Source organism: Notolepis coatsorum (assembly GCF_963971535.1).
Source record: "Notolepis coatsorum genome assembly, chromosome: 10".
NCBI lineage: Eukaryota > Metazoa > Chordata > Actinopteri > Aulopiformes > Paralepididae > Notolepis > Notolepis coatsorum.
Window position 1 is genome coordinate 124,556,660 of NC_140174.1, and position 26,560 is coordinate 124,583,219.

The 26,560-nt window shown below is 49.3% G+C and overlaps 1 protein-coding gene across 1 annotated transcript in view; it reads left to right on the forward strand.

Annotated features, from left to right (window-relative positions):
- ghra (growth hormone receptor a) overlaps positions 1–3,799 on the forward strand; it is a 284,488-nt gene extending 280,689 nt beyond the window's left edge. Inside the window, exon 10 of the mRNA XM_084323533.1 lies at positions 779–3,799. Within this exon, the coding sequence (XP_084179659.1) occupies positions 779–1,511 (733 nt within the window). The 3' untranslated portion in view covers positions 1,512–3,799. The remainder of the gene's footprint in view (positions 1–778) is intronic.
- Positions 3,800–26,560: the final 22,761 nt, after the last annotated feature.

Below are 26,560 nucleotides of genomic sequence, written 5' to 3' on the forward strand. Positions count from 1 at the left end.
GGAAAACAAACACAATCTAACTACAAATAAAACACTAATAAAATGAGACAAACTGTACACGAAAACAAAGATGGTAGATAACAACAAAAACACTAACACTTACTGACAAAAGGGTGGAGTACAAGGTACAAAAACAGAACAGGAACATGAAGCAACAGCCAGGAACATTAGACAGCAACAGCAAACATGGACACCAAACAGAAACAATGGGCCGACAAGGAGTACAGGAAACACACAGCATATATAGACAGAGTAATTAACAATATGAGACACAGCAGGGCAATCAGCAAAACGAGACACACATGGGGAGAGAGACAACCAGAAAGGAAACAGACACAAGAAAAGACTGAACACTAGACAGAGTAAACATAACAACAACCATACAACAACACAAGGAACTAACAACTAGGAACATAACACTTAACAAAAGCACGGGAGCACAGAGGGTAACAAATACAGCGGAAGGGTTAACACTATGGGGAGAAAACACATAAATACAGATATCTTGATGATGTGCAAGTGAAGGAGAAGTAGTGGCAATAAATGTACAGCAGGGGGAGGTAGCAGTCTGTGAAAAGGAGGGGGCTGTTCATGATTCCTTGGATGGACAGGAGGGGAGGTGGAGGGGGATCGGGGCAGGGAAGAACCTCTGAACAGGTGGACTGTGACAGTAAAGTCTCGACGACATTGAAAATGAGGGTGACCTTAATTGTCTTTTCGAGAATAAATAAAGGATGATGATGATTCGTCAACACTTCCTTCTTCCTCCCTCCCTCAGCTTCCCAGATGAAGACTCCGGCCGGGCCAGCTGCTACGGCCCGGACCACGAGACTCTGCTGCTGCCCGGTCAGCCGGAGGGGGGCGGAGGAGGAGAGGACCCCCTGGACAGGCCCCCCCCCCGCACCTGGCTCAACATGGACTTCTACGCCCAGGTCAGCGACGTCATGCCCTCCGGGGGGGTGGTGCTCTCCCCCGGCCAGCCGCCCAGGAGCCAGGAGAGCTCCCCCGCCACGGAGGAGGAGAGGAAGAGGAGGGAGGAGGAGGAGGGGGGGGGGACGTACGAGGATGGAGAGGACGAAGAGGAGGAGAGGAGGAGGAAGGAGCTGCAGTTCCAGCTGCTGGTGGTGGACCCCGTGGGGGGGGGAGGTTACACCACGGAGAGCACGGCCCGGCAGATCAGCACCGCCCCCCCGCCAGGCCCCGCCCCCCCGCCCCCCCCTGGCGAGGGCTACCAGGCCGCACCCCCTCGGCCCGCGGAGGCCAAAGCCCGACAGGAGGAGGCCTTCGCGTACCAGGCCCCCTACGTCCTCCCCGACTCCCCCCCCCCGACCCGGCCCCTCCTCCCCCCCGTCTCGGATTACACGGTGGTGCAGGAGGTGGACTACCAGCACAGCCTGCTCCTCAACCCCCCCTCCCCCCCCCAGGCCCCCCCTCCCCCTAAGCCCCCCCTCCCTGCCGTGCCCACCATGGGGTACCTCTCTCCAGACTTGCTGTGCAACCTCTCGCCCTAAAAAGAAATAAAAACACACACACCCACAGACACAAGAAATTACTACAAATCCCAGAAGGCCTTTGGGCGTAGAGGTCGACGTGTCGGGGGGTCCCCTGCAGTCGGGGGGTCCCCTACATCACAGCCTGTTTCTACCTTGTTCACTGCTGGATACCAAATACGTCACAGTACACAGTACAGCGGGCGCGGGACACTTCACAGGCATTTGTCATCAAAAGGGGCTGAAAGGGAATCTTAGATGCTACATTGAGACACTAGAGGCGACTAGAATGTTGAGGGGGTTCAGCGAACGATTTCTGATATTTTTGGGGCTCAAAGAGAGTATCGTACCGAATGACCGTTTTAAGAATCGAATCACAAACGGAGACCGCAAAAAAAAAATTTATCGGAACCCTTCAAAGGCACAGATGGTTGTACCCGTGCACTACACACACACACACACACACTAGGGTGCCCACCTGTCCCACGTTTCGCGGGACAGTCCCGATAATGGGCCGTTTGTCCTGCGTCCCGCTCCAACAGAACAATGTCCCGCAATTCAAAGATCATGGTAAAAACAATAATAATAATAATTATTATTATTAATTTTTTTTTTTAAATGTTGTTAATTGAATGCCTCGCTCCAATTAAGTGTGTCAGTGTCACTCGAGTGAGTCAGAAGAAACACGCACCTCTACCCCTGCGGGGCCAGCCGTGTATAGGTCTAACAGAGCGACAGCCAATGAAATGGGTGCATTTGTCACGCTGTCCAAGGTGCTGAACTGCTCTCTCTCGCAGCTCCGTGTTGACGGCTTGAATCCCGCTCGGGGCAAAAGCCTGCTGCCTGTCCGCCGACCCCTCTGCCGGTGAACACGCACCTCTACCCCCCAAATTGCCGCATTTACGCGTCGACTTTAATAAACGGCACGGCTCAAATACTTGACGGCTCAAATACTTGCGCTGTCTTTCCACTGCTAATAATACTCCATGACTCCGGAGAGACGCGGCCCTTGCACCAGGGGATGATGATGAGCCGCCACGTGAGCCAGCGAGGGACCGAAGCTGTCCAGAAAACCGTGAGAGAAGCTCGCCACCTCGCCCCGCCACTTCCCCACAGACACCGGGTCCGGTAGAGCCTGTCTAGTGTCTAGGCTACAGAGTGGAGAGAGAGAGAGAGCCTCGCAGAGCCAGCCAGCCAGGGCACGTTTAATGCGTGAGGGGGAAAGAAAGAAAAAAAGTTAAACGCGTGTGTTCTCATCAGATTAATAATAGACTAATTCTCTCAGATTGATTACAAAATCTGCTCTATATAGCCTACCGTCGGCGTTGAATATGAAATAAATGCATTTAAATAATAAATACATTCCTTTCATTTTAATTAGCAATAAAAAAAATTATCATATATTTTTTTCCCTCACCTACGTGTCCCGCATTGTCCCGCAAAAGCAGTGCTGCTGTCCTGCGACTGAACAATTTTGACCTGGTCACCCTAACACACACACACCCGCACCACACAGACACACACACACACACACACACACACACACACATGGACGCAGAGACGCGGAGTGTGAAAAACACACGGCGCCAAGTAAAATGTATCGATTACCGCAGCGTCTTTGGCCAACCGCGTCACTCGCCAACACACACGCGTGCGGTCACACTCTGTCGCTTGCCTCGCCGCGGTGCGATATAGATAGCGGAGAGATAGACGGGAGATGGCTGTAGTAATGGAGATTCCTGAATTTGAAATGCTTGTTGATGTCTTAATCTTCTTACACAGAAGAAAGCTGCGAGCAATAGGGAGAAGACCAGCACGTTGTTTTGTTGTTCATACCACAGTGCCACATGAATGTGTATATGATTACATGAATACATGAATACATGGAAACTCACTTTTCCATTCACCGGCCGCTGGGTGGTTTAACTTGCTGTAGTGTGGTAGTGAAAGGGTTAACCTTCTGTATTGTCGCAGTGAAAGGGTTAACCATTTGGTAGTGTGGCAGTGAAAGGGTTAACATTCTGTATTGTCGCAGTGAAAGGGTTAACCATTTGGTAGTGTGGTAGTGAAAGGGTTAACCTTCTGTAGTGTCGCAGTGAAATGGTTAACCTTCTGTAGTGTGGTAGTGAAAGGGTTAACGAATCCACCCGCAGTCACTCCCACTATTTTACGAATCAAGTTTTCTAAACGGAGAAGAACCCTTCCCCCTCCCCCCGTGTTCTGGCAGAGCGGACGCTGTCGTTAGCCGACTACAGATTCAAGTGTTTACCGGCGTTTTGCCGTCCCCCGGCGGGTGTAATCAGCCCCCCCCCCCCCCTGCCGCATCAGCATGACTCATCGTCGCCCGCTAGCGACGCGGTGAAAAAAAAAAAAAAAGCCTGTTCTCCCAGCTAAAGAGTCGTCTCAGTCACTCAGAACACGTGTCGACGTCTGTGGTTCCTTTTCTTTCTTCGATTGGGTTCCTTCACATGCGCGCTAACGTTCCCGATACTATCTCACCCGCGCTAACGTTCCCGATACTATCTCACACGTCCGCTAACGTTCCCGATACTATCTCACACGTCCGCTAACGTTCCCGATACTATCTCACACGCGCGCTAACGTTCCCGATACTATCTCACGCGCGCTAACGTTCCCGATACTATCTCACACGCGCGCTAACGTTCCCGATACTATCTCACACGCGAGCTAGCGTTATCGATACTATCTCACACGCGAGCTAGCGTTACCGATACTATCTCAGGCGCGCGCTAACGTTCACAATACTATCTCACACGCGCGCTAACGTTCCCGATACTATCTCACACGCGGGCTAGCGTTACCGATACTATCTCACACGCGAGCTAGCGTTACCGATACTATCTCAGGCGCGCGCTAACGTTCACGATACTATCTCACACGTCCGCTAACGTTCCCGATACTATCTCACACGCGCGCTAACGTTCCCGATACTATCTCACGCGCGCTAACGTTCCCGATACTATCTCACACGCGCGCTAACGTTCCCGATACTATCTCACACGTGGGCTAGCGGTATCGATACTATCTCAGGCGCGCGCTAACGTTCCCGATACTATCTCGCACGCGCGCTAACGTTCCCGATACTATCTCACACGCGGGCTAGCGTTACCGATACTATCTCACACGCGAGCTAGCGTTACCGATACTATCTCATGCGCGCGCTAACGTTCCCGATACTATCTCACACGCGAGTTAACGTTCCCGATACTATCTCACATGCGAGCTAGCGTTACCGATACTATCACACGCGCGCTAACGTTCCCGATACTATCCGTTAGTGTTTCTTCCGCGTACAAGTTTTTGCAAGGACAAAGAGATGATTACACACACATATAAATGGACACACTCACACTCGCTGGGGGGGGGCTGCACGGTATAGCTGCAGTCTCGTGCTGTCGGCCACTGAGGGGGTGGGTGGATGTAGACTAAAGTGCCTTGCTCGAGGGCACGTCATCTGCGGTGACCGAGGGAGCACGGTGCTCGTCCGCGACGTCACAGAAACAAGTTGCCGGTCGAGGGAGATCAGGTATTCGAACTTTAAAAACAAACCCACCGCTTACGGATCTAACTTTCTCTGACCCTGCTCTGCTGTGGCAGGGATGATAACTGGAACACGTGTGGAGGATGTGATTAGGTTTACCCCCCTTTGCCTGCGCGCTGTCTGTCTTCTCGGCTTGTCTGTGACCACGGAGGTGCGCGCCCACGCAGCTTTGTATGTACGTATAATTATGTGCAGGTAAAAGTTAATTGATGTGCAAAGCCTTTCTTTCTATGTATAGCGATACTTTTACAAACCAGCAAGCACTGAAACGCACAGACGCATACACACAGGCCAGCATGCACACGCACACACGTGCATGCACACGCACACACGTGCATACAACATACATACATACATACATACATGCATGCATACATGCATACATACATACATACATACATACATACATACATACATACATACATACATACATACATACATACATACATACATACATACATACATATGTAACGGGGAAGCCCGTGAGTATATCCACAGTCACAGAAACAGGGGTGTTGACAAGTGACTGTGGCATTACGGGCTGGTAAGTTAAACTCACTTCCTCATAACAGGGTTAACAGACGCATAGGTACGGTACATAGGAGTGGATTCACTTCTTAGTGCAGCGGCCTGTGTCGTCGCCCGCGGCGCGGGAGCTCCCCTGTTCGACTCCCCCTCGGGACATTAACATTTAACATCAACACAACGCAGACCAATATGATCTGTCACACATACATACATACATACATACATGTACATACATACATGCATAGATACATACATAGATACATAAACACACGCACAAAATAGATCACCTGTAATTAATCGCAACAGTCCAAAAAAAAAGTTTGCCTTAACGCGTTCACTTTGCCTGAAATAGTTATGTAAATGTTGCAACTCATCAACCGAGGTTGAATTGAAAATTAACTGTACTCAGATCAGCCTGACAACATGGGTTATATATTCAACAGTATCGGATAAAGTACACCAATATGTTTACATGATATAATACGTCGGAGCAAAGGCTAACCACGAGATCTTGTCCGAATTTAGAGCTAACCTCGACGTCTCACACAAACGGTTGGGATGAAAAAGGTGGATCTTTTCTCTCAGGCCTGAAGGAGGATTTTGGGAAGAGACGGTTAATGTGACAAGTCTTGCAGTGTTAGCCTGCCTTAGGAGGATCATTGTCCAGAGCAGTGGAAGCTCTCCTGGGGGCTGGGTGGGAGGGCGGCTTGGGTGGGCTTTGTGACAGTCCCCCGCTCCTCATGTCCCTCCAGCGTTCACACGGGCAGCTTGACGGGCCATGTCATTAGCATCCGTTGATTACAGCGCATTGTTCCGAGCTGCGGACCTTGACACAACAACAACACTCAAAACAAATAAGCTACGTTCACGCAGAGGTCTCGCGGGGGGGGGGGGGGGGGACTAAAGGTACTGTACTATTGAACCCACAGGCTTTTCAATCAGAGAGAAGTCAGGGGCGGCTGTGTTGCAGGGCGCTCGCTCTGAGCGAAGTGGCTGTTGTTTTGGACCCTTGAGATAACGCAGCCCGGGTTGAATGGGATCCTATTGTGTGTTGAGACAATCCGCCCACTGCGTTCGGGAGAAGAGGACAGCAACAGCTTTATCGGTGACGGGGCTCTATGATGATGATGAAAGAAAAGAACATTTATTTACGAATACGATTTCACAATGTGTGCCATTCTTTCTCCCTCTCTCTCTCTCTCTCACTCTCTCTCTCGCTCTCTCTCTAATTGAGAAAACAGCTCAGTGTTCGGTTTTTGCTGCTGCCTGTGCTGCTGACACCAGCAGAACAATGCTGATTCAGAAATGTCTTAATATATTTACTAGTGCCGTAAAATAAATTACAACTATATATTTTGTATGTTGTGGATGTTACTAATCAGAATGTATTGCTGCTGCTCAGTACGTGTATTCTGCATTCTGCCTTACCAGGGGGGGGGGGGGCATTCAAGATGTTTTTTATGATCAAAGTCAACCAAACTCTTTACATTTTCATTCCGGCTGGTCTCAAGAGTCTCCTGACTACCATGTTATAGAGAATATCCTTTAAACAACCAACATATTACCATCCCCTGAATGCCCTCCTGTGTTTGTGTGTGTGAGGGAAGAATTCTATCAGGTTATGGTTATGGATAAAAGCACTGCTGAGGTTTGATTTCAGTTGTACATGAGGTGATTGTGAACGTGTACAAACTGGAAGGTGCAATTATGCTATTGTTGGTAGCGTGTCAAAAATGTTTAACCTCTTAAATGTATGTCACTGCCACGCGATCACACCGGTAAGTGTAAATAAAGTACTTCATCGACCACAGGAAAAGGTACATAATGTACGTTGTGTTATACATAGTATAAGTAATATATTTACGTATCGGCGAAAGACCCCAAGAAAGCACGATTGGGAGTTGAACTGACTATGCTTGTGGTGGTGGGGGGGTGAGTGCACTCACTAACTAGACCAAGACACCCAGCCTGTTAGGGTTAGGGTTAAGGTTATAGTTAGTTTAAGGTAACAGTGTGGTTAAGGTTAGGGTTATGGTTATTTAAGGTAACAGTATGGTTAGGGTTAGGGTTCATTTAAGGTAACAGTATGGTTCCTACATTTCACTGCATGTCTTGTGTATGTATGTGACAAATAAAACTTGAATCTTGAATCTTGGTTAGGGTTAGTAACAGTGTGGTTAAGGTAACTGTGGTTATATTATCATACTGGCCAATCGCGTCTCGCTCTTCGCCATAAAGAGATATCTCTTATCTCCTAGCACCTACTGTGCTCACGAACAAACAATTGCACTCACATGCACGTGACCAGGCCACGCCCCCGCGTCCTACTATATGACGCCGGACATGGTCACACTCTACCTTCCTCTTTTTTTGTTTCCAACATGGACGCTGCAGTACACTCCATGAACTAGTTGTTATGAAATGCAGAGAGAAATTACACAATTTTGGGGTTTCGCCGGAGATTTGCCAGCCCCTGGAATCTCCTCGGCACATCCTAACAGCGCATCGGGCCTGGCCTGGGGTTTCCTCGTCTCGTGACAGCGGATCGAGGGACGTCGCACGGCGGCTAGCTGTCGGGCTAGGTCGCGCACAGGTAGGGCCTGCGCTGCCAGGCATCAATGCTAGCGTTTGTGATACTGCTCGTTGTCCCGTGAGACAACCGAGTTGTGTATTGGCGCAAGGGGCAGGATATCTGGGTAAACGTTGTCGTCATAACTCTGAGTTGGATGTTTTCCCAGCTATCCTGGAGCGCGCGGCTAATGCTAATGCTACGATGCTGGGTCACTGTTCCTTTGTTCCCCGCCGTGGGCTGTCACCTCTCTTCCCTCCTCTTAACCGGTTCATTGCTGAAGGTCAATCGGTATCTGATGTGGGGGGTTTTGCTGAGGCTTATTTACCCCTTTTATGGGTGAATGGGCTGACAACAGGGCGCAAGGCAGGTGTGCCCTGGCTTGAGAGCCAGGTAACATCGATCCTTTGCCCTGGCATGGTTGAACGGTGTCCCACCCGGAAGCCAACGCCTGAGGGCGAGTCGGCCCGGCAGGTGGCGGTATGGGCTGATGAAGTTTATACCGCCACAGAATGGAATTTAGCAGCGACCAGTGTCATTGCTCAGTTGACTGTTTTTCTGTCCACAATGGTGTCGGGTAGTGGGGCTGTAGGGCCAGCCGACGCCGAAAACATCGCGCGTGTTTTTGGGATTATAGAACTTTTAACTCAGTCGCAGGTAGGGATGGGTACCTTTCACATTTGAACTGATACGGTACCGGTATCGGTACCTGTGAATCGATACCGGTACCCAACGGTACCTTTTTTCGGTACTTTAGTCTCTAAAAATGTAATCTACCTCAGTCGTTAAAAAAAATCCTAACTTCAAATAACTACACTTTCGACCGTTTTTGGCTTGCCATTGCCCCGACTGCTTTGTTGTTGAATCAAGTCAAATCCTAGGTAAGCATATATTGTGCGTGTGAACGTTGACATGAAAAGAAAAAAGTAAAAAAAAAAAATTAAAGATAAAAAAATTATTTTTCTGTATCTCACGTGAATCGATACTCGGTAGTACCGACGTGTTTCGGTAAATACCTTTAAAAGTACCGAATTCGGTACCCATCCCTAGTCGCAGGCTATAACCGCAGGGAGGATCAGGATGCTATCAACTCTTATTCACAGGCATCTCTGGTTGGAGCAGTCTTCCCTTGAGGAGGAGAAAAGGTTTCTCCTCCTTAGGGCTCCCCTTTCTGCAGAGGGACTCTTTGGTCTTTCCGCGGAAACGCGGGCGGTATTTGACCTGGGCCCCACACCGCTTCGCACCACGCAGCCAGAGGTGAGAGCGCGGCCTCGTCAACGACTGTGGCGAGGCCCTCAACCAGCGGCCATGTTTCCCCCGCCTGAGGTACCCTGGACACAACGAAAACAGGCCGACAGCCTTGGCGGCCGAGGGATCGGCTACATTAGATGAGCACGCCTTAAAAAACCGTCGCCGTCTAGCTGTGTCTAGCTCACTCTCCGGTCACTCCCCCCCCCCAACACCAGCGGGATAAGGGCTCTGATTTGTTTCGTTTGGTTGCGGGCCCTGTGCCTTCAATGAAGCGCAAGCGGCCCCACGTTTCGCTTCTCATGGGGACAGGGGCTGACACCCAGTTGATGGCTAGGCCTGGGTCTGTCCGTGAGAATGTTGTGCTGTCAAGCGGCTCCCACGCCACACATTCTGCGTCTGTGTTTGGTGAGCCTGGTGTTATGTCTGTCAACAACAAAGGTTGTCAGCGGGGGAGCTCGAGGCCTCTTGGGACACAGCGCGGGTTCCCCCAACCCCGCCTTCGCCAGGCCGGTTATCACGTTAGTGCCTCCCACGGCCGGATGACCGGCAGTGGTCAGGCAGGCGCGCGTGATTTGGGTGGTAGTAATATCACTGCAGGGCTACGGTGTGTAGGAACCCACCCTATCGGGCAGTGTGGGGTCCTAGCACCTCGCATGTCCAGCTGTAGAACAGTTCCTCAGCGATCCATGCTGAGGAACGATCCAGGGCAGGTGTTCAGTGGGGGAGCTTTTGTCACCCAGTGTGACATCAGCTTCCCCCGTATCAAACCGGCCCTTTCTGTCGGGGTCCCCCCTTGGGTGCGATTGCCTCGTTAGTAGTGTCAGGGTCCGATGTCCAGACTCCATGAGACACCCTGCTCGCGCGGTTGGTGGGTCCAGGGTTGGCAACGCACAGCGGGTGGGACCGGGCCGCCTATCTACGGTTCCTGGCGGACCGGCGCCAAGTGGCGGCGGGTACGCTTTGGGATTATCATCACATATGGCTACAGCAGTGCCATATGTCGAGGTGGATGGAGAGAATGCTGAGGCGGGGGCTTGTGTTGCAGTTTGCGCTACCCCACCCTCCGTTTTCAGGTTTGGTGCAGACCTTGTTGTCAGGGTCAGCAGCAGTGACAGCTCTGGCCGACGAGATCCAATCTCTGTTAGCGAAGCAAGCCATCATCGTGGTCCCAAGGGAGGACGCGATGTGTGGCGTTTACTCCCGGTATTTTCAGGTGCCCAAGAAATCGGGAGGTGTCAGACCTATTCTGGATCTGTCTGCGTTCAATCGGCTGATTGTGACGAGGCGGTTCAGGATGTTGACCGTCAAACACCTGATAAGCTCCGTCAGAGTGGGAGACTGGTTCACCTCCATAGACCTGAAGGATGTGTACTTTCACATCCCGATCTTCCCTCCTCACAGGACATTTCTTCGCTTCCTCTTTCAGGGTGTAGCGTATGAATACCAGAGGCTGCCGTTCGGCTATTCTCTGGCCCCCTGCACATTCACCAAGTGCGTAGAGACCGCGCTAAAGCCTCTACGTCGTCAGGGGATACGAGTTATTTTCTATCTCGACGACATTCTGCTCCTCAGCCGGTCGGAGGAGGTCACCAGGTCTCATACCAGGCTGGTGGTGGAATTCCTCACCAGTCTGGGTTTTGCTGTGAACTGGGAGAAGAGTACTCCTCTTCCCAGTCAACAGGTACAACAGAGTACTTGGGCTTGGTTCTAAGCTCAAGGCCCATGAGGGCAACCCTCTCGGAGCGGCGGCGAGTGGCTATTCTCGACGCGCTCAGGGGGCTCCGTCCTGGCAAGACGGTTACGGCGCTGTCCGTGATGCGCCTACTCGGTATGATGGCATTTGCTCACTCTGTGGTCCCTCTTGGCCTCCTCTTCATGAGGAGGATACAGAGGTGGTTTTCCAGTATGAAAATAGACCTGGGCCCTCATTCATCAACGTGTTCTACGCACAGATCTGTGCTTACCCTGTGCGTACGATCATTTCTAAGCAAAGAGTGGGATTCATCAATTTCGATTTGAACTTGACTCCGTGCTTACATCTACGCACAGGTCAGACCAGGCGTACCTGACGCCCAGTGGTAGAATATCGTTACTACGCATAAGCACTCCTCAGTCCTGCATTAGTTTCAAGGCGGAAATAAGCTTCCGTGCATTAGTGTTCAACTTCTGTATGACCCGTAATTCATTATAGTTCATTGTAAAATAGCGACAGTAGTGTAATTATAACGGGCTCACACGCGAACAAGAGGTTGGCCTGCTTGTTTGGCACGGGGGGGCAGACGCAAAACACCAACCTCCAAACGCGATTAGATATTGTTTCAAATAAAAAGCAAATTATTTTGTGTGTCATGTTTCCAAATAAGATTGGTCACGAAATGCTTTCTACTTCAATTTGTTGGTTAGAATAGATGACCTCCGTTGAAACTTCACTGAGACTAACAGTCTATTTGTGAGCTCCCGCACAGATGTGATGATAATAATAATAATAACAATAATAATAATAGCTTCATTTTATATAGCGCCTTTCAAGAGACCCAAGGTCGCTTTACATAGATAGGGGGGGGGGAATAACAAAGTAACAAACATAGTGGACAGACACACAACATATATATATGATGATGGAATTCATTCAAGATCCTCTCCACCCTCGGGTCTTTGCCACCGCGGCACGGTCCATCGTGATATTGGAGATGGATCGACCAATAGACTGTTACTGTAGCTGTCAAAGCTCCATCACAAATGCAGTTATGTGAATAGAAAGGGATTCCACTCAGTCAATGTTGCGATGCGCATTTGCCTGATACATGTTATTGCTGGATGCCGGGAGGAAGGCGATGCTGAATGTTTTCAATTCATTAAATAAAACGGATACTTTTTGCAAGGGTTTACTGACTGTCATACAAATGATCAACCAACTACATACTGTAACTTTTCAGTGCACGTTCTTATTTACATTGTGACAACAGCCTTGTGAGTTCCCGCAGTGACCCGCACACAGACATGATGGAATTCAAGTTCATGTTTGTATTGATCACATATAGGCAGGCTACACATGGCGTATCGGCTACATCATACATGGCAGTAAGATTCATTGTTCTTGTATAGCTCGTATTATTGTTTATGTAGGCTACCCAATACTGACATCAAAATGGATTGTAGTATGCCTCTAGAAATCATATGCAGCAGGTAGAAAATTGACGGGAGATCCATCGCGATTTGGAATCAAATTGAGGAGAACTTTAATCCCTGGTATTAATCAAACAACACGGGGAAAGGCAGTCATATTCCAGCGCGGTCTTTATTAGCCGACAACAAAATAGATGCCTCTAAAAATCATATAGCCAATCGAACACAACTAATAAAGGCATTCATATTACAGCACGGTTATAATGACACACAACCAACGCCAAACAGTGGTCAACGAGCTGTCTTTATTAGTATTTTGAGCTGTCCAGGCAGAATTGCAGCAATGGTCTTAGGGAGCCGTTGATATCTGACATCACCGTTTACAAATCCGCCTTTTATTTATCCCATAATACGCGATAGTGTCTTCTTGGTTCGACAGCAGTGAATTCTCCGTGGAGTTTCTCAGAGTCCCGCTCGGGTCGGTCCATTATTTCACATCCCATGGGGGGTGTTTCCTCATTTTCATGACCATATATGGATAATCATGCACGAGCATTGACGGTAGAACAAAGTGGTATTCATCAACACGGAGGAGCATAGAGCCTGCGTACGCACTGTGTGATGAATCCCGACTTCCCTGTGCGTACACTAGTTCTACATTCCGTGCTTACGTGTGGAAATAGAAATGTTCTACGCACACTATTGATGAATGAGGGCCCTGGTGAGAGGCAAGTGGAAACGACTGAAGGTTCCCATGTCAATACTGGGGGATCTCGACCACTGGGGGAGGACTGGTACCCTCACCAGCGGGATCTCCATGGGCAGCAGGCTATCACATGTCACGGTCTTCACAGACGCCACCCTCACAGGATGGGGGGGGACGTGTCGGACCAACGCAGTAGGGGGCAGCTGGACGTGCCATGCTACCCGGTCTGTACTGCATATCAATGTGTTGGAATTGAAGGCGGTCCTTCTGGTCCTCAAGCGGCTCGGCCACCTGGTGGTGGGCGAGCACGTGTTGGTCAGGATGGACAACACGACGACAGCGTCGTATATCAACAGACACGGTGGAGTACGCTCCATCCGTCTGCACCGGGCGGTGGTTGAGCTCTGGCTATGGGCGTCTCTCAATCTGCGCAGCCTGAGGGCGCTCTACATCCCTGACAAGCAGAATGTGGGCGCAAATGTGATGTCGCGGGGCGGTCCACATTCCGACAAATGGGGACTACGTCCAGACATAGTCAGACAAGTCTGGGACCGGTTCGGGGAAGCCACGGTGGATCTGTTTGCGAGCAGACAGTCTTACCAGTGCCCCTTATGGTTCTCGGTCAGTCGGGGGGACAATCCTCCCTTGGGGGTGGATGCCTTCTCAATGTATCCATGGCCGCCCGGGATTCTGTACGCGTTCCCCCCCATACATCTGATAGCTCAGCTGTTGGAGCGGATACGTCGGGAGCGCAAGACTTTGATCCTGATCGCACCGGAACGGGGCACGGCTGTGTGGTTCCCGGTCCTGATCCAGCTCTTGGTAGCCCCGCCATGGCCTGTTCCTTGGTCATCGCGGGCCCTCTCTCAGGCACACGGGTCTCTGTGGCTGTTCCCTGTTCTGGAACAGCCACTGATGGTTTGGCTGTTGAGGGGGTGAGTCTGGAGGGGATGGGTCTTGACCCTTCTGTGGTCAACACCATCCGAAACGCGCGTGCTCCCTCCACTATCGCGGTTTACGCGGGTAAGTGGCGTACTTTTCAAGAGTGGTGTAAGGTGGGGGGCTGGGACCCGGTGTCCTGCCCCCTGGACGATGTCCTTTCCTTCCTTCAGTCTATTTTGGGTAGACGGTGAGGGTATACGCCGCAGCTATATCCTTTTGTCATGTGGGTTTTGAGGGTGTTACATTGTTCAGCCACCCTCTTGTGAAACGTTTCCTGCTTGGCGCTCGGCGTCTCAAGCCGGTGGAACGTTCTCTGTCTCCGAGTTGAGACGCGATTGGCCAGTATGATAATATAACTAAAGGTTATCCTATAACCTAGTTATATGAATACTGGCTGAGCGTCTCACTCCCGGACCCGGTGATTTTTGCCGAATGTCTTCCCCGGTCTATCTCCCATTCCTCCTCTCTCTCTCTCTCTCTCTCTCTCTCTCTCTCTCTCTCTCTCTCTACCGGACTGCCCGGTAGCAAAAACCTACAAAAACATAACTTGTCCGAAAGGACAAGTAACATTTAAAATACTAACTTTCCATCTTAACGTTAAAACAAACCATCATAACCGTGTTGCTGTTTCTATCAGGATGGGTGGTTTGGTGTAGCCACAAACATCGTGTTGCTGTTTCTATCGGGAATTGTGGGATATTGTGGATATCCTGAAGAATGTACTCAGTCAACCGAGATCAAGATAATAAGGTTTATTATCCAGACAGATAGAATTATATACATAGTAGTTAGAGAGAATGGCTGAGGGGCTCGCCTCAGGTGATTAGCTGAATGACCCAGGTGGAGACCTGGATTGTGGTCGGGAGGAGCCTTATATAGTTAAAAGGGGGGGGATGTGGTCCCATTTGATAGGTCAAATGGGTGGGGGAGGGGCACACAGGTAAGGGGACACAGGGGAGGGGAATGTCTTTACATGAGAGTTGGGGAATCATTATATTATTCCACAGTTACTCACTTTTCTCTTCATCATGTGGGTGAGATTAATGTATAATATACCAGGATTATTTGGAACAGGTAAAAGTGAATAGATATGGTAAAAGAATGGGACCGATGTAATCCATCGGTTATCAGATAATGAATGAAATAGAAAACAATTAACATAATGAAAATGTTGGCCATTGTGATTTGTTGGTTAACTGGATTAATGAGTGAAAATCAATTCAAATCCGTGGTTGGCATAACGGTTTAAAATAGAAATATTTACATAAGTGATTCATGACATGATTGACTGGACTAAAGTCTGTGTTATTTTGATATCAGAGATGTGGGATGTGGGAATATCACCCTTTTCTTTTATTAATAATGGTCTGATTTAACCACTCAAATACCTATATCAATGAGTGGTCCTCAACTCTGATATCAAACAACAATTAACATACTCATTAGAAGCTATAGCTGTGCATATATCTTGGCCTACCTCCAGTCTCTCACGTCGTGACTCAGACATTTAAGTGGTAACTATGTGTCTTCATGATAATATCTATGGGAGCTAAGATCATGGTTGTACACATACAAACATAGTAATATTTACAATAGACATTACCTTAGTGGCTAATGTGTCAAAAATAAAATTGAAAACCGTTAACCTAGTGGTTAATAAAAAACTAACATGATTGATTATGGGAAAATGTTCAAAAATATATATATATATATTCACAATTTATAATGATTCTTGATGAAATTACTTAAGATCCAGTTGTATTTAACATGAGTTTGAGTGTCACTTTCATCTGTGATTGTCTCAGTTTTGTTGGTCTTTACTTAGAATCAGACAATTTTATCCATTTCTTCTCTATAATTGAGGAGTTAAAACGTCCTATGCATCGCTCCTGTATGTAATTCTAGTGCATATACTATCAACTGTCCACCATACAGGTGCAAAACAACAACGTTACATGTCCTCTTCCATGAGTGAACAAACCAACTGATTCTTTCTTGTCTAACAATACAATTTTGTAACTTAAGTAATTCAAATGTGATGCAATGTGATCATGTGACCACTTCTTCCTTCAGAAATGCATTTTTTTTGCTCATTATTACGTAATGCTATCTCAATGATTTCATTTCATCACATTCCTAGTTCATCTTTTTTTTTTTTTTTTTCAGGTGCATATAACATTGTGAAGTTGTTCTTGTTTGTGAAGGCATGAATCTGACAGATGTCGCTTCGATGTTGACAAGCTGTTCTCTGCCAGGGGTGCGTCCTTCTGTGGTGGTCTTGATGTGTGTTGAATGTATCGTACATTCAGTTGATGTTTCTGTGAGTCTGTCGTGTGGCAGCGCCAGACAGTAAGACAGTAATCTAAAAAAAATAACAATGTGGACAGGCCTGTTTTACTGCACGTGTTAGGCGTTTCTCGTGTGTTCAGGTCGCCATCCACTCCTTGTGTATCTCGTCACAGGTCACAGGGTCACCGGTAGCAGTGGGGCGGTCGACTATAGTGACCTTGCAGACTCTTTTCCTGGAGCCTGTGTTGTTCTCCACCACTATCACATATCTTCCACTGTGCCCACGCTTGGCCTTCATCAGGCCCAGAGACATGGTGGTCAGGGGGTTCTTGAACGTGTTGTGCTGGCTTCGCTGTCCTCTCCTCGTCATTGCGGTACCACTTGATGGAGGGCGAGGGTTTGCCGGTGTAGTGGCCAGTCAGCAGGACGTTCTCTCTCACCGGATGACAATCTTATCATCGGAATCCACCTTGATGGTCGGGGCTCTAGTTCCCTTCTGCAGGTGATGGGTTTGGTCTGCCGTGGGCCGCCGGGGTGAGGCCGCATGTCGTCCTTCCTGTCTATGCTCCCCTTCCTTGGGGACGTCTGTGTTGTGTGGGCTGGGTTGGATGGCGGCTCTCCCACGGTTGCTGTCGTCGCCCTGGTTGTGTCCGCAGCTCCTTGGCGGTGTCCTAGGTCAAATGGGTGGGGGAGGGGCACACAGGTAAGGGGACACAGGGGAGGGGAATGTCTTTACATGAGAGTTGGGGAATCATTATATTATTCCACAGTTACTCACTTTTCTCTTCATCATGTGGGTGAGATTAATGTATAATATACCAGGATTATTTGGAACAGGTAAAAGTGAATAGATATGGTAAAAGAATGGGACCGATGTAATCCATCGGTTATCAGATAATGAATGAAATAGAAAACAATTAACATAATGAAAATGTTGGCCATTGTGATTGTGGGATATTGTGGATATCCTGAAGAATGTACTCAGTCAACCGAGATCAAGATAATAAGGTTTATTATCCAGACAGATAGAATTATATACATAGTAGTTAGAGGGAATGGCTGAGGGGCTCGCCTCAGGTGATTAGCTGAATGACCCAGGTGGAGACCTGGATTGTGGTCGGGAGGAGCCTTATATAGTTAAAGGGGGGGGGGGATGTGGTCCCATTTGATAGGTAAAATGGGTGGGGGAGGGGCACACAGGTAAGGGGACACAGGGGAGGGGAATGTCTTTACATGAGAGTTGGGGAATCATTATATTATTCCACAGTGGTTTGGTGTAGCCACAAACATCGTGTTGCTGTTTCTATCGGGATGTGTGGTTTGGTGTAGCCACAAACATCGTGTTGCTGTTTCTATCGGGATGGGTGGTTTGGTGTAGCCACAAACATCGTGTTGCTGTTTCTATCAGGATGGGTGGTATGGTGTAGCCACAAACATCGTGTTTCTGTTTCTATCAGGATGGGTGGTTTGGTGTAGCCATAAACATTGTGTTGCTGTTTCTATCAGGATGGGTGGTTTGGTGTAGCCACAAACATCGTGTTGCATTTACAGGACAGTAACAACAACAATAGGAGCAACAATATGTGGGTATATATATACGCCGTTGGTAAATCTGTTGTAAATATGTAAAATAAAGTAGTAAAGGCCCCTACAATGTAGACAGGCTTACCAAGAAAAACAAAAAACAAACCAAAAAACTTTCAGAGACATTGAGAGATACAAAATGACCCCAACACAACATTATTAGAATGTAGCAAATAGAGAGATCACTGAAATGGTCATTCAATCAAGATCTCCCAGATAGTCCAGAAAAGGCTGCTGAATTGTATAGAAACGATCATCAACCCTGTTCCTTAGTGAATAAGTCACCTTTCCTAGAGGGATACAGCTCTTCACCTCTGAGAGCCACATCCCAAATGACAAAGGGAGATCTGACTTCCACTTTGCTGCGATACATATTTTGACAATGACCAGGAGGAGTTCTGTAAGCTTGATGGAATGACTGTGTGTAAGGTTGGAGTTTGTAATGTTACCATGAAGGCATAATTCAGGATCTGTTCTGAGGCAGAATTGTTACAATAGCTGATAATCCATTTTCCCACTGATAAATCCCTAAACGGGTGGACCTCGCAGGCGGTCCAAAGTGACATCAGACTCCACCTCCCTATACAATACCAAGTGGAGTGAAGGAACGTGCCCTCCTCCTGACCACACCTAAAACAGAGGGGCGAGATACTAGGGTTGAACCCATGTAGCTTGGAGTGGGTAAAATAGACCTGATGTAGAAAAATGAATTGAATCAATCTATATCTTGAATTTAGTGTGCATGAGACACCCTCCCTACATAGGTCCTCCCAGAGATCCGGATCGATTTCTGTGTCTAAATCTCTCTCCCATCAAGTCCTAGACCTATCAGGTTCAGTGGTCGGTAGAGAGGGTAACAAGGTGTCATAGACTCGAGAGATGGTTCTCACCATCCTTTGACCACAATGAAAAAGAATTTCAATGGGAGATTTTCCTGGTAGTTTCCATTGACCTTGAGTGTTAACCCTCACAAAATCTCTCAGTTGCCGGTATTTAAAGAAATCTCTTCCAGGAAGTTGATATTCCTCTTTTAATTGCTGAAAGGACATAAAAACCTCATCTTTATAACAATGTTCCAGTCGAGTGATACCTTGTAAAGACCTGACTCAAAGTCTCTATTCTGGTATAAGACTATTTCCCCATAGGGGAGTTTTAGGGGACAGAGGGCTATTGTGTCTGAATACTAGGACCGCTACTCTTCCTAATTTATGCAAATGACATGTCGTCAGCCTGTGACTGCAACTTGTTCCTGTTTGCGGACGACTCAGCCCTGCTGGTCTCTGACAAGAACAAGTTGCAGGTTGAAAAAACCCTCAGCTCGGAACTAGGCAAAATCTGCATATGGCTCGCTGATAACAAACTATCATTACACATGGGCAAAACAGAGTCCATTCTTTTCGGTTCAAATAACAAACTCAGCAAGACCGACGGCTTCTCAGTTACAGTGGGTGACAATATTGTCACAAGGAAAGACGAAATTACCTACCTGGGTTCCATCCTAGAGGCAAATCTTTCCTGTGACAAAATGGCATCCAATGTAATAAAAAAAGTCAACCAACGAACTAGATTCTTGTACCGGATCTCCTCTCTGGTAAACAAGAATACCCTGAAGACTCTGGCAGGAGCACTCATTCAAGGGTACTATGACTATGCGTGCACCTCATGGTACCAAAGCACCTCAAAGGCGCTTAAAACAAAATTACAAACATCACAAAACAAACTGGTCAGACTACTACTTGACCTGAACCCCAGAACCCACCTCACCCCTGCCCACTTTGACAACCTAGGATGGCTTAGAGTAGATGACAGAGTACAGCAACTTGCAATGGGCCTGGTCTACAAGATACCCTATACGACCGGGGTACCCATGTACATGTCAAAATACTTCCCAAAGGTCAGTGAATACCACAACCACTACACCAGAGGAAGCTCAACAAATCATGTAAAACCCAGATTCGGCTCAAACAAGGGACTAAACACGTTTCGCAATTATGCCACAACAATGTGGAACGCCCTACCCAAAGCTGTAAAGGAATGTGAATCACTACCCACATTCAAAACCGCTCTTAAAGAGCACCTACGGGAGGCTGCAATTCGAAACTGGCCACCGTAAATGCCCAAAACCCCCACCACCTCCTAATAGACAGTCTCCTCCCCACCGCAAGGCACCGCATGTATATATTCCCTCCCCGCTGTATGTATATTTCTCTCCCACCCACCCACCCCCTCCTAATGTACAGTCCCCTCCCCATCATATATACTCTGTCAGGATCTAGGGGTAACAGTACTGTAACTGAGGGGTACAATTCCCTGACTGTATTACTAGATATGATACTTACTACCACTACCTTTGTACTTAATATTCGGCCACCCAGTACTCGGCATAAATATATTATGATGAACACTGTCACGTAGATGAAACGGATCCAACACAAATGTACGAATTAGAAATAGGTCTTTATTTCTACACAGCGATGGTGTGTAGAGCAAGCACTTAATCAAATCAATCACATTTATGAATGGGAATTAGTATGCACTTTTATGGCAAGAGTATTCGTCGGTATATCAATAGAGAATGTCCAATCTCTGAAGGCGCAGGTGGTACATATACGACCTGGAATAGTTTAAGGAATAACAGCAATGGTACTTTAATGATTATAGACTGGATACACTAGGGGGGGGTTAATCCGGTCGCTTGTAAGCCGACAGGAGTAGGAAGGGGGGGGGGGTAGAATCCGGCTGCCTCATCCGGCCAAGGGTATCCCAGGTGAACCCACTGTAGTGCCGTTCAATGCGCCGGCGATCCTTGGACCACAGATGAAAGCAGGTGGACTCTTTGTGGGCCGGCGTCCTCCGGTCCACGGAGGAGAGACGTGAAGCGACCTCGTCTTGCAGAGCGTCTCCTCACCTTGCGTCCTCTCCAGGGGGGGGGGTTCCAACACACGGCAGTGTCGGGGGTCTTTATCCATGGAATAATCAACGTATACAAAGCATAATCCGTGCCTGGGAAGGCGGGCTGTCGTCGGTAGAATAATCCGGTATACAGGTCCACTCGCTCGTCGGCTCTGGGGCTCCTCGGGTGCAGCTTCACGTGGGGTCAACCACCCTGGATAAGCAGCCAGTTCTCTGCCCGAAACGATGGGGTACTGACTACGGTAGTATTCTCACCGCACGAAGCACTATATATTAACAGACTATTATTAGCTTAATAGACTACGTCCAACTCGACGATATAGTGCCAAATATGACTTCAAATATTAATATACACGATGTCTCAATACCGATGGTAAGCCGAACTTGGCCTTACTCCCACACGTGGCGTCGCGGGGAGGCTTTACGTCTGTGACTCTATTGGAGGGTAAGAAACTGGACTGAAAAGAAAGTCCTACTTTAGTAGCGCAGTATATATACGCACTATGAACAAATAGTCCCATTAGTGGTGCGGTAGCCAGATTCCTACGCGGAACTAGGACTTGTTCGTACATGTTGAGCGGTACGTTTGAACTGGGTCTGAGGGGTATGGCAGCCTGGCACCAAGGTCTCAACCAATAGTAGAATGGAGACTATTATGGGATGTTCAGTAGGCTAGAATGGATATTCAATGCATATTGTACAAGGAATATACAAGGGATATCAGGGAATATTAGAGAATATACAAATACAATTAAATATATATATATAAATAAATATATATATTCGGTTTAATCTGGCCCTTCACAACAGCCACCCCCTGATTGGTCCCAGACCTAATCAGTTAAACAGAGACAGATTAATCGCGTTGTCTATTTACACATAAGGGTTTGCTGTAGGGGTCAGTCAACTTCACAAAGTCATAGGGTTATAGGGTCATGGTCATCATCGATTGTGTCTGGGAGTCGGGGCAGTTCTATGAGCCTCGCCACGGGACGGGTGTAAGTGCGACCCTGGACGAGCACTTCAGCTGCTCGGACCTTGCCGTCGGCACCGGTGATCACTTTGCTTACGCGGCCGGCCGGCCACATAGCTCTGGGCAGTGATTGATCAATAATCATGACGACTATTCCTTCTGTCAAATTGTCTCTCTCCTTTACCCACTTCTGGCGGGTCTGTAGAGACGGTAGGTAGTGCAGTAGGAAACTGCTCCAAAACTTGTCGGCTAATACTTGGCTGTACCTCCACATTCGTCGGCCGTTCGCTTCTTCAGGCCGGTACATTGTCTGGGGTAATGCAGGATCTAGCCGCCCCATCAGGAGTGTGTTGGGGGTAACTGGGTCGATATCCGCCACATCACTGGAGACATATCCGAGGGGCTTCGAGTTAAGTACTCCCTCAATCTCCGTGAGGACTGTCATTAGGACTTCTTCCGCCACAGTCTGGGCCCCAAGTACTGCGTACAGGGCTGTCTTTATGGAGCGCACTTCTCGTTCCCAAGTGCCACCGAAGTGGGGTGCGTTTGGGGGGTTGAATTGGAAATCAACCTGTGCTGGAGCGAGGTGGGTCTTAAGTTCTGGGCCCATAGCTTGGAAGCTCTCTCTCAGCTCTCTTTCGCCGCCTTTGAAGTTTGTCCCATGATCGGACAATAGGGTAGACGGTCTTCCTTTCCTTATGTGCAGCGGGCCAAAGCAGTCCATACCCGTTGAGTGGAATGGCTTGTCACCGATTCGGAGGCGACATGGAGGAAGGTCAGCCATCCTTGGTATGCTGGGCTGCGCGCGCCACTTGCGGCAGTCTAGACATGTTCGCTGGAAGCGTCGTACCGCCTCTCTTCCTTGTAGGATCCAGTAACGACGTCTGATTTCCGCGAAGACTCTTTCTGCTCCTGCGTGATGTACATCCTCATCGTATTTCTTTATAATCAGCTCTGTGACCTTGTGTCGGCTGTTCAATACGATCGGGTATTTAATGTCATCCGGTAGATTGGGGGCTCTGCGTAGGCGACCACCCACTCTGATGAGGGTATGAGCGTCGCTCTCGGGAGCCAGATGAATTAATCTGCTGTCGGAAGGGACGGGCTTTCCTCCCTGTAGACAGGCCAATTCATCGGGGAACGAGTCTCTCTGGGCTCGCTGCAGTAGAAGCAATTCTGCTTCCTCGTCGTTAGCTGCTGACATATCAGCGGGGGACTTGCACTCCGGGTGGTACCGCAGGAATGTTCTTTGTTGTGCACTCTCTATGTTAGGGTCGGTGGAGGCTACGGTGCTCAATCCACAGAACACAGACTTCTTATTTTCCACCTCCTCTGGACTTGCTTCCCTCGGGATAGGCATGGGCCACTGTCCTTCCGGGAGTCTTAGGAATGCGGGGCCGTCACTGTAGACATTGCGACGGGTGAGGTCATCCAGGGGCATCCCCCGGGTGATGACGTCAGCTGGGTTCTGTTTTGTATCAACGTAGCGCCACTCTGTTTCTCCGGTTAACTCTTCGGTTAAGTCTTGAATCTCGGTGACTCTGACTCCCACGAAGACTTTGTACTTGCATGAGTCCGATTTGATCCAGGCGAGTACTGTCGTGGAATCTGACCACAGGATTGTTCTAGACACCGGTATGGTGAGCTCACGTTGGATGAGCGTGGCTAGGTGCGCTCCGGCTAGGGCTGCGCAGAGCTCTAGACGTGGGATAGATTGTTGCTTGCGTGGGGCTATTCTCGAGCGGGCGAGGACAAATGCTGTGTAGATCTCTCCCCCCCTTTCTTGGGCCCGCAAGTAGGCTACTGATCCGTATGCGACCTCTGAGGCGTCACTGAAGACGTGTAAGTCCATTTTACATGTCTCTGGCCTCACCGTGGGTGGGAAGTAGCTTCGGCGCATATTAACGCCTGGGAGTGAGTGGAGCTCCATCTCCCACTCTCTCCAGGTGGATGCAAGGTGTGCGGGAATGGGGTCGTCCCAGCCCTGGTCCTTGTCCCACAATGCTCGTACAATCATTTTTGCCCTGGTGGTGTACGGTAGAATACATCCTAGCGGGTCATATTGTCGGGCGAGTGTTGTGTACACACTCCGTCTGGTGGTCGGCGCCGCCGCCGGCCTTCCCTGCTCCGTAGTCAGGGGCTTGTGTCTGTAGTGAAGCGAATCTGTTTTGAATCGCCACACCAATCCCAGGGTCATCTCCTGGGCTTCTCCCGGGATTGTAGCCATCCAGGTCTCGCTGCTGGCTGCCTTGTCCTCGGAGGAGAGGCTGCGCAGTACTTGCGGATCGCTGCTGGCCCACTGCCTGAGATCAAAGCCGCCTTTGATCAATGAGGCGCGGAGTTTAATCAGGAGAGCCTCGGCTTCTTCCTGGGTTGAAAGGCTTTGTAGACAGTTGTCTACGTAGAAGCTGTTCTTTACGCTGTGTCGGACCTCTTCGTCCGCTGCTGGGTCCTCTGCTACATGTTTCTGTAGTGCAAATGTAGCACAGCAGGGGCTGCACGTCGTTCCGAAGGGGAGGACTTCCCATTGGTAGATGGCTGGGTGCTCATCTTCTGGCTTCTCTCTCCATAGGAACCGTAACAGGGGCTTGTCCTCCTCTACTAATCTCACCTGCAGGAACATTCCTTTAATGTCCCCGCTGATGGCCACCTTTTCCTGGCGGAAGCGGAGTAGAACGCCGAGTAGGGAGGGGCCGAGTGTGGGACCGGGCAGTAACTCTTTATTCAGATTTTGGGATCCGATCTGGTAGCTGCAGTTAAATACTATGCGGTCTTTACCGTTGTGATGGACCTTGTGGTGAGGCACGTACCACGATTCAGTGGTCTGGTCAGCCTCTTTAATGTCCATCTTTGTGACGTGTCCCGCTGTGATGAGCTTCTCAATCTCAGCGCGGTATACACTCTCTTGGGCGGGGTTCTTGGCTAAGCGCCGCTCCGTGTTCAGCAGGTACCGTTCTGTGGCGTCTGTCTTGGCGTGGAAAGTAGGCATTCCTTCTCGCCGCAGGAGTGGCGTGGCGTATCTCAACACGCCGTTGACCGGGACTCTCTTGGTCCCTGTCTCGAGGAGGTGAATGGCGTAAATGTCATCTTTAGAGCGAATGTCTTTCTTTCCGTTCTTAAAGGGCATTTGTTCCAAGGTCCATAGCCGCTCTACGTGTTGCAGGAGTGCGGTTTCTCCCTCTGTGACTCGGGAGTGGAGACATCTAGTGGCTGTACTTCGGTTGAGAGATTTGGCGAGCGGGCCTTGGAGAGTCCATCCCAAACGGGTCTCGACTGCTGCAGGACAGCCTCGGGGTCCGGCATGAACCCGGTCTATCGGGACAATGAGGTCTGCATGGTCGGAGCCTATCAACAGGGTCGGCATAGCATTGTCTATGAGCGGGATCGGTAACTTGCGCAGATGTGCATATTTCTCCATCAGCTTGGCGACGGGGTATGTGTACCGCGACAGTCCTATTTCTTGGCTGGTGAAAGCGTCTGTAATCTGGTACCGTCGCTCAGGCTGGCCGCTTGCTGCGATAGAGAATGAGACATTCTCGCCCTTTATCGTCTTCAAATCTCGTCTTATTGTCCGAATTGTCATTTGGGTTTCGCTTCCCCGCAGCCCTAGCTGGGCCGCAGCGGAGGCGAGCAGAAGGGTCTTCTCGGACCCGTCATCGAGGACGGCGTAAGTGTCCAGGACTTTATTCTGGTAGCTTAGTGTCACACGCACTACTTTTAGGAGTACTTGGGCTCCACTGCTGCTGGCGGGATCGATGTACATGACGCTCGCTTTGCTGCTGGATGGTGCGGGTGAAGGGCGCCGTCTGTTACTGTCGTGAAGTATGTCCAGATGGGCTCCATCGCACTTGGTGCACCTTTTCTTTAAGCGGCATTCGGCTGCCATGTGTGAGCGCGCACAGCGAAAACAGCGCTTGTTGGACTTTATCCATTGACTTGCTTCCTCCGCGTTCAGCTTGGGGAAGGAGTCACATTGCGCTAGCCAGTGTTCTTTCTCACAGTAGGGGCACACTATCTTCCACTTCTCCGTTCTGGAGGGGGTACTGTGGCTCCTGCTGCTCGGTACTGACTCCGATTGGTGCATCACAGTCACCAATCTTCTTCCATCATTTAGTCGTCTGGTTCCTTCTCTGGAGCCAGGGGTGCTCCGTCCGAATGTATCCAGCCGTAGGCTGCTGACTTCTCTCGCCAGGAAGTCTGCTAGGTCGAGGAGGTTCGGTTCGGGGCCATTCGGGTCTCGGTGGTCTCTCTGTCGCCTAAAACGCTCCTGTCGAGCGGGCGGCAGCTTCTCCAAGATCCTTTCCACATTTGAGTTGGCGTAAAGTTCATGCCTCCCCTTCTCTCTCTGCGCTCCCAACATCCCTACCAGGGACTGCACTCTGATGGACAGGTCGTCCAGTGCTCGATTGTCTATTGCTGGGGGTAAGCGGTCGATGTGTCGGATCTCCTGGATCACGTAATCCCATATGCGCCCATACCTCTGGTCCAATGCTACCAGCGCTGCTGTGTATGGGGTGGTGGAAGTCGCGTAGGCGAGCGCTATATTATGTGCGCGGGGTACCTTTAAGTGCTTCAGTAGGATGGCGTATTTATGGCGTTCATCCAATACATCCACCAACATGGTCTC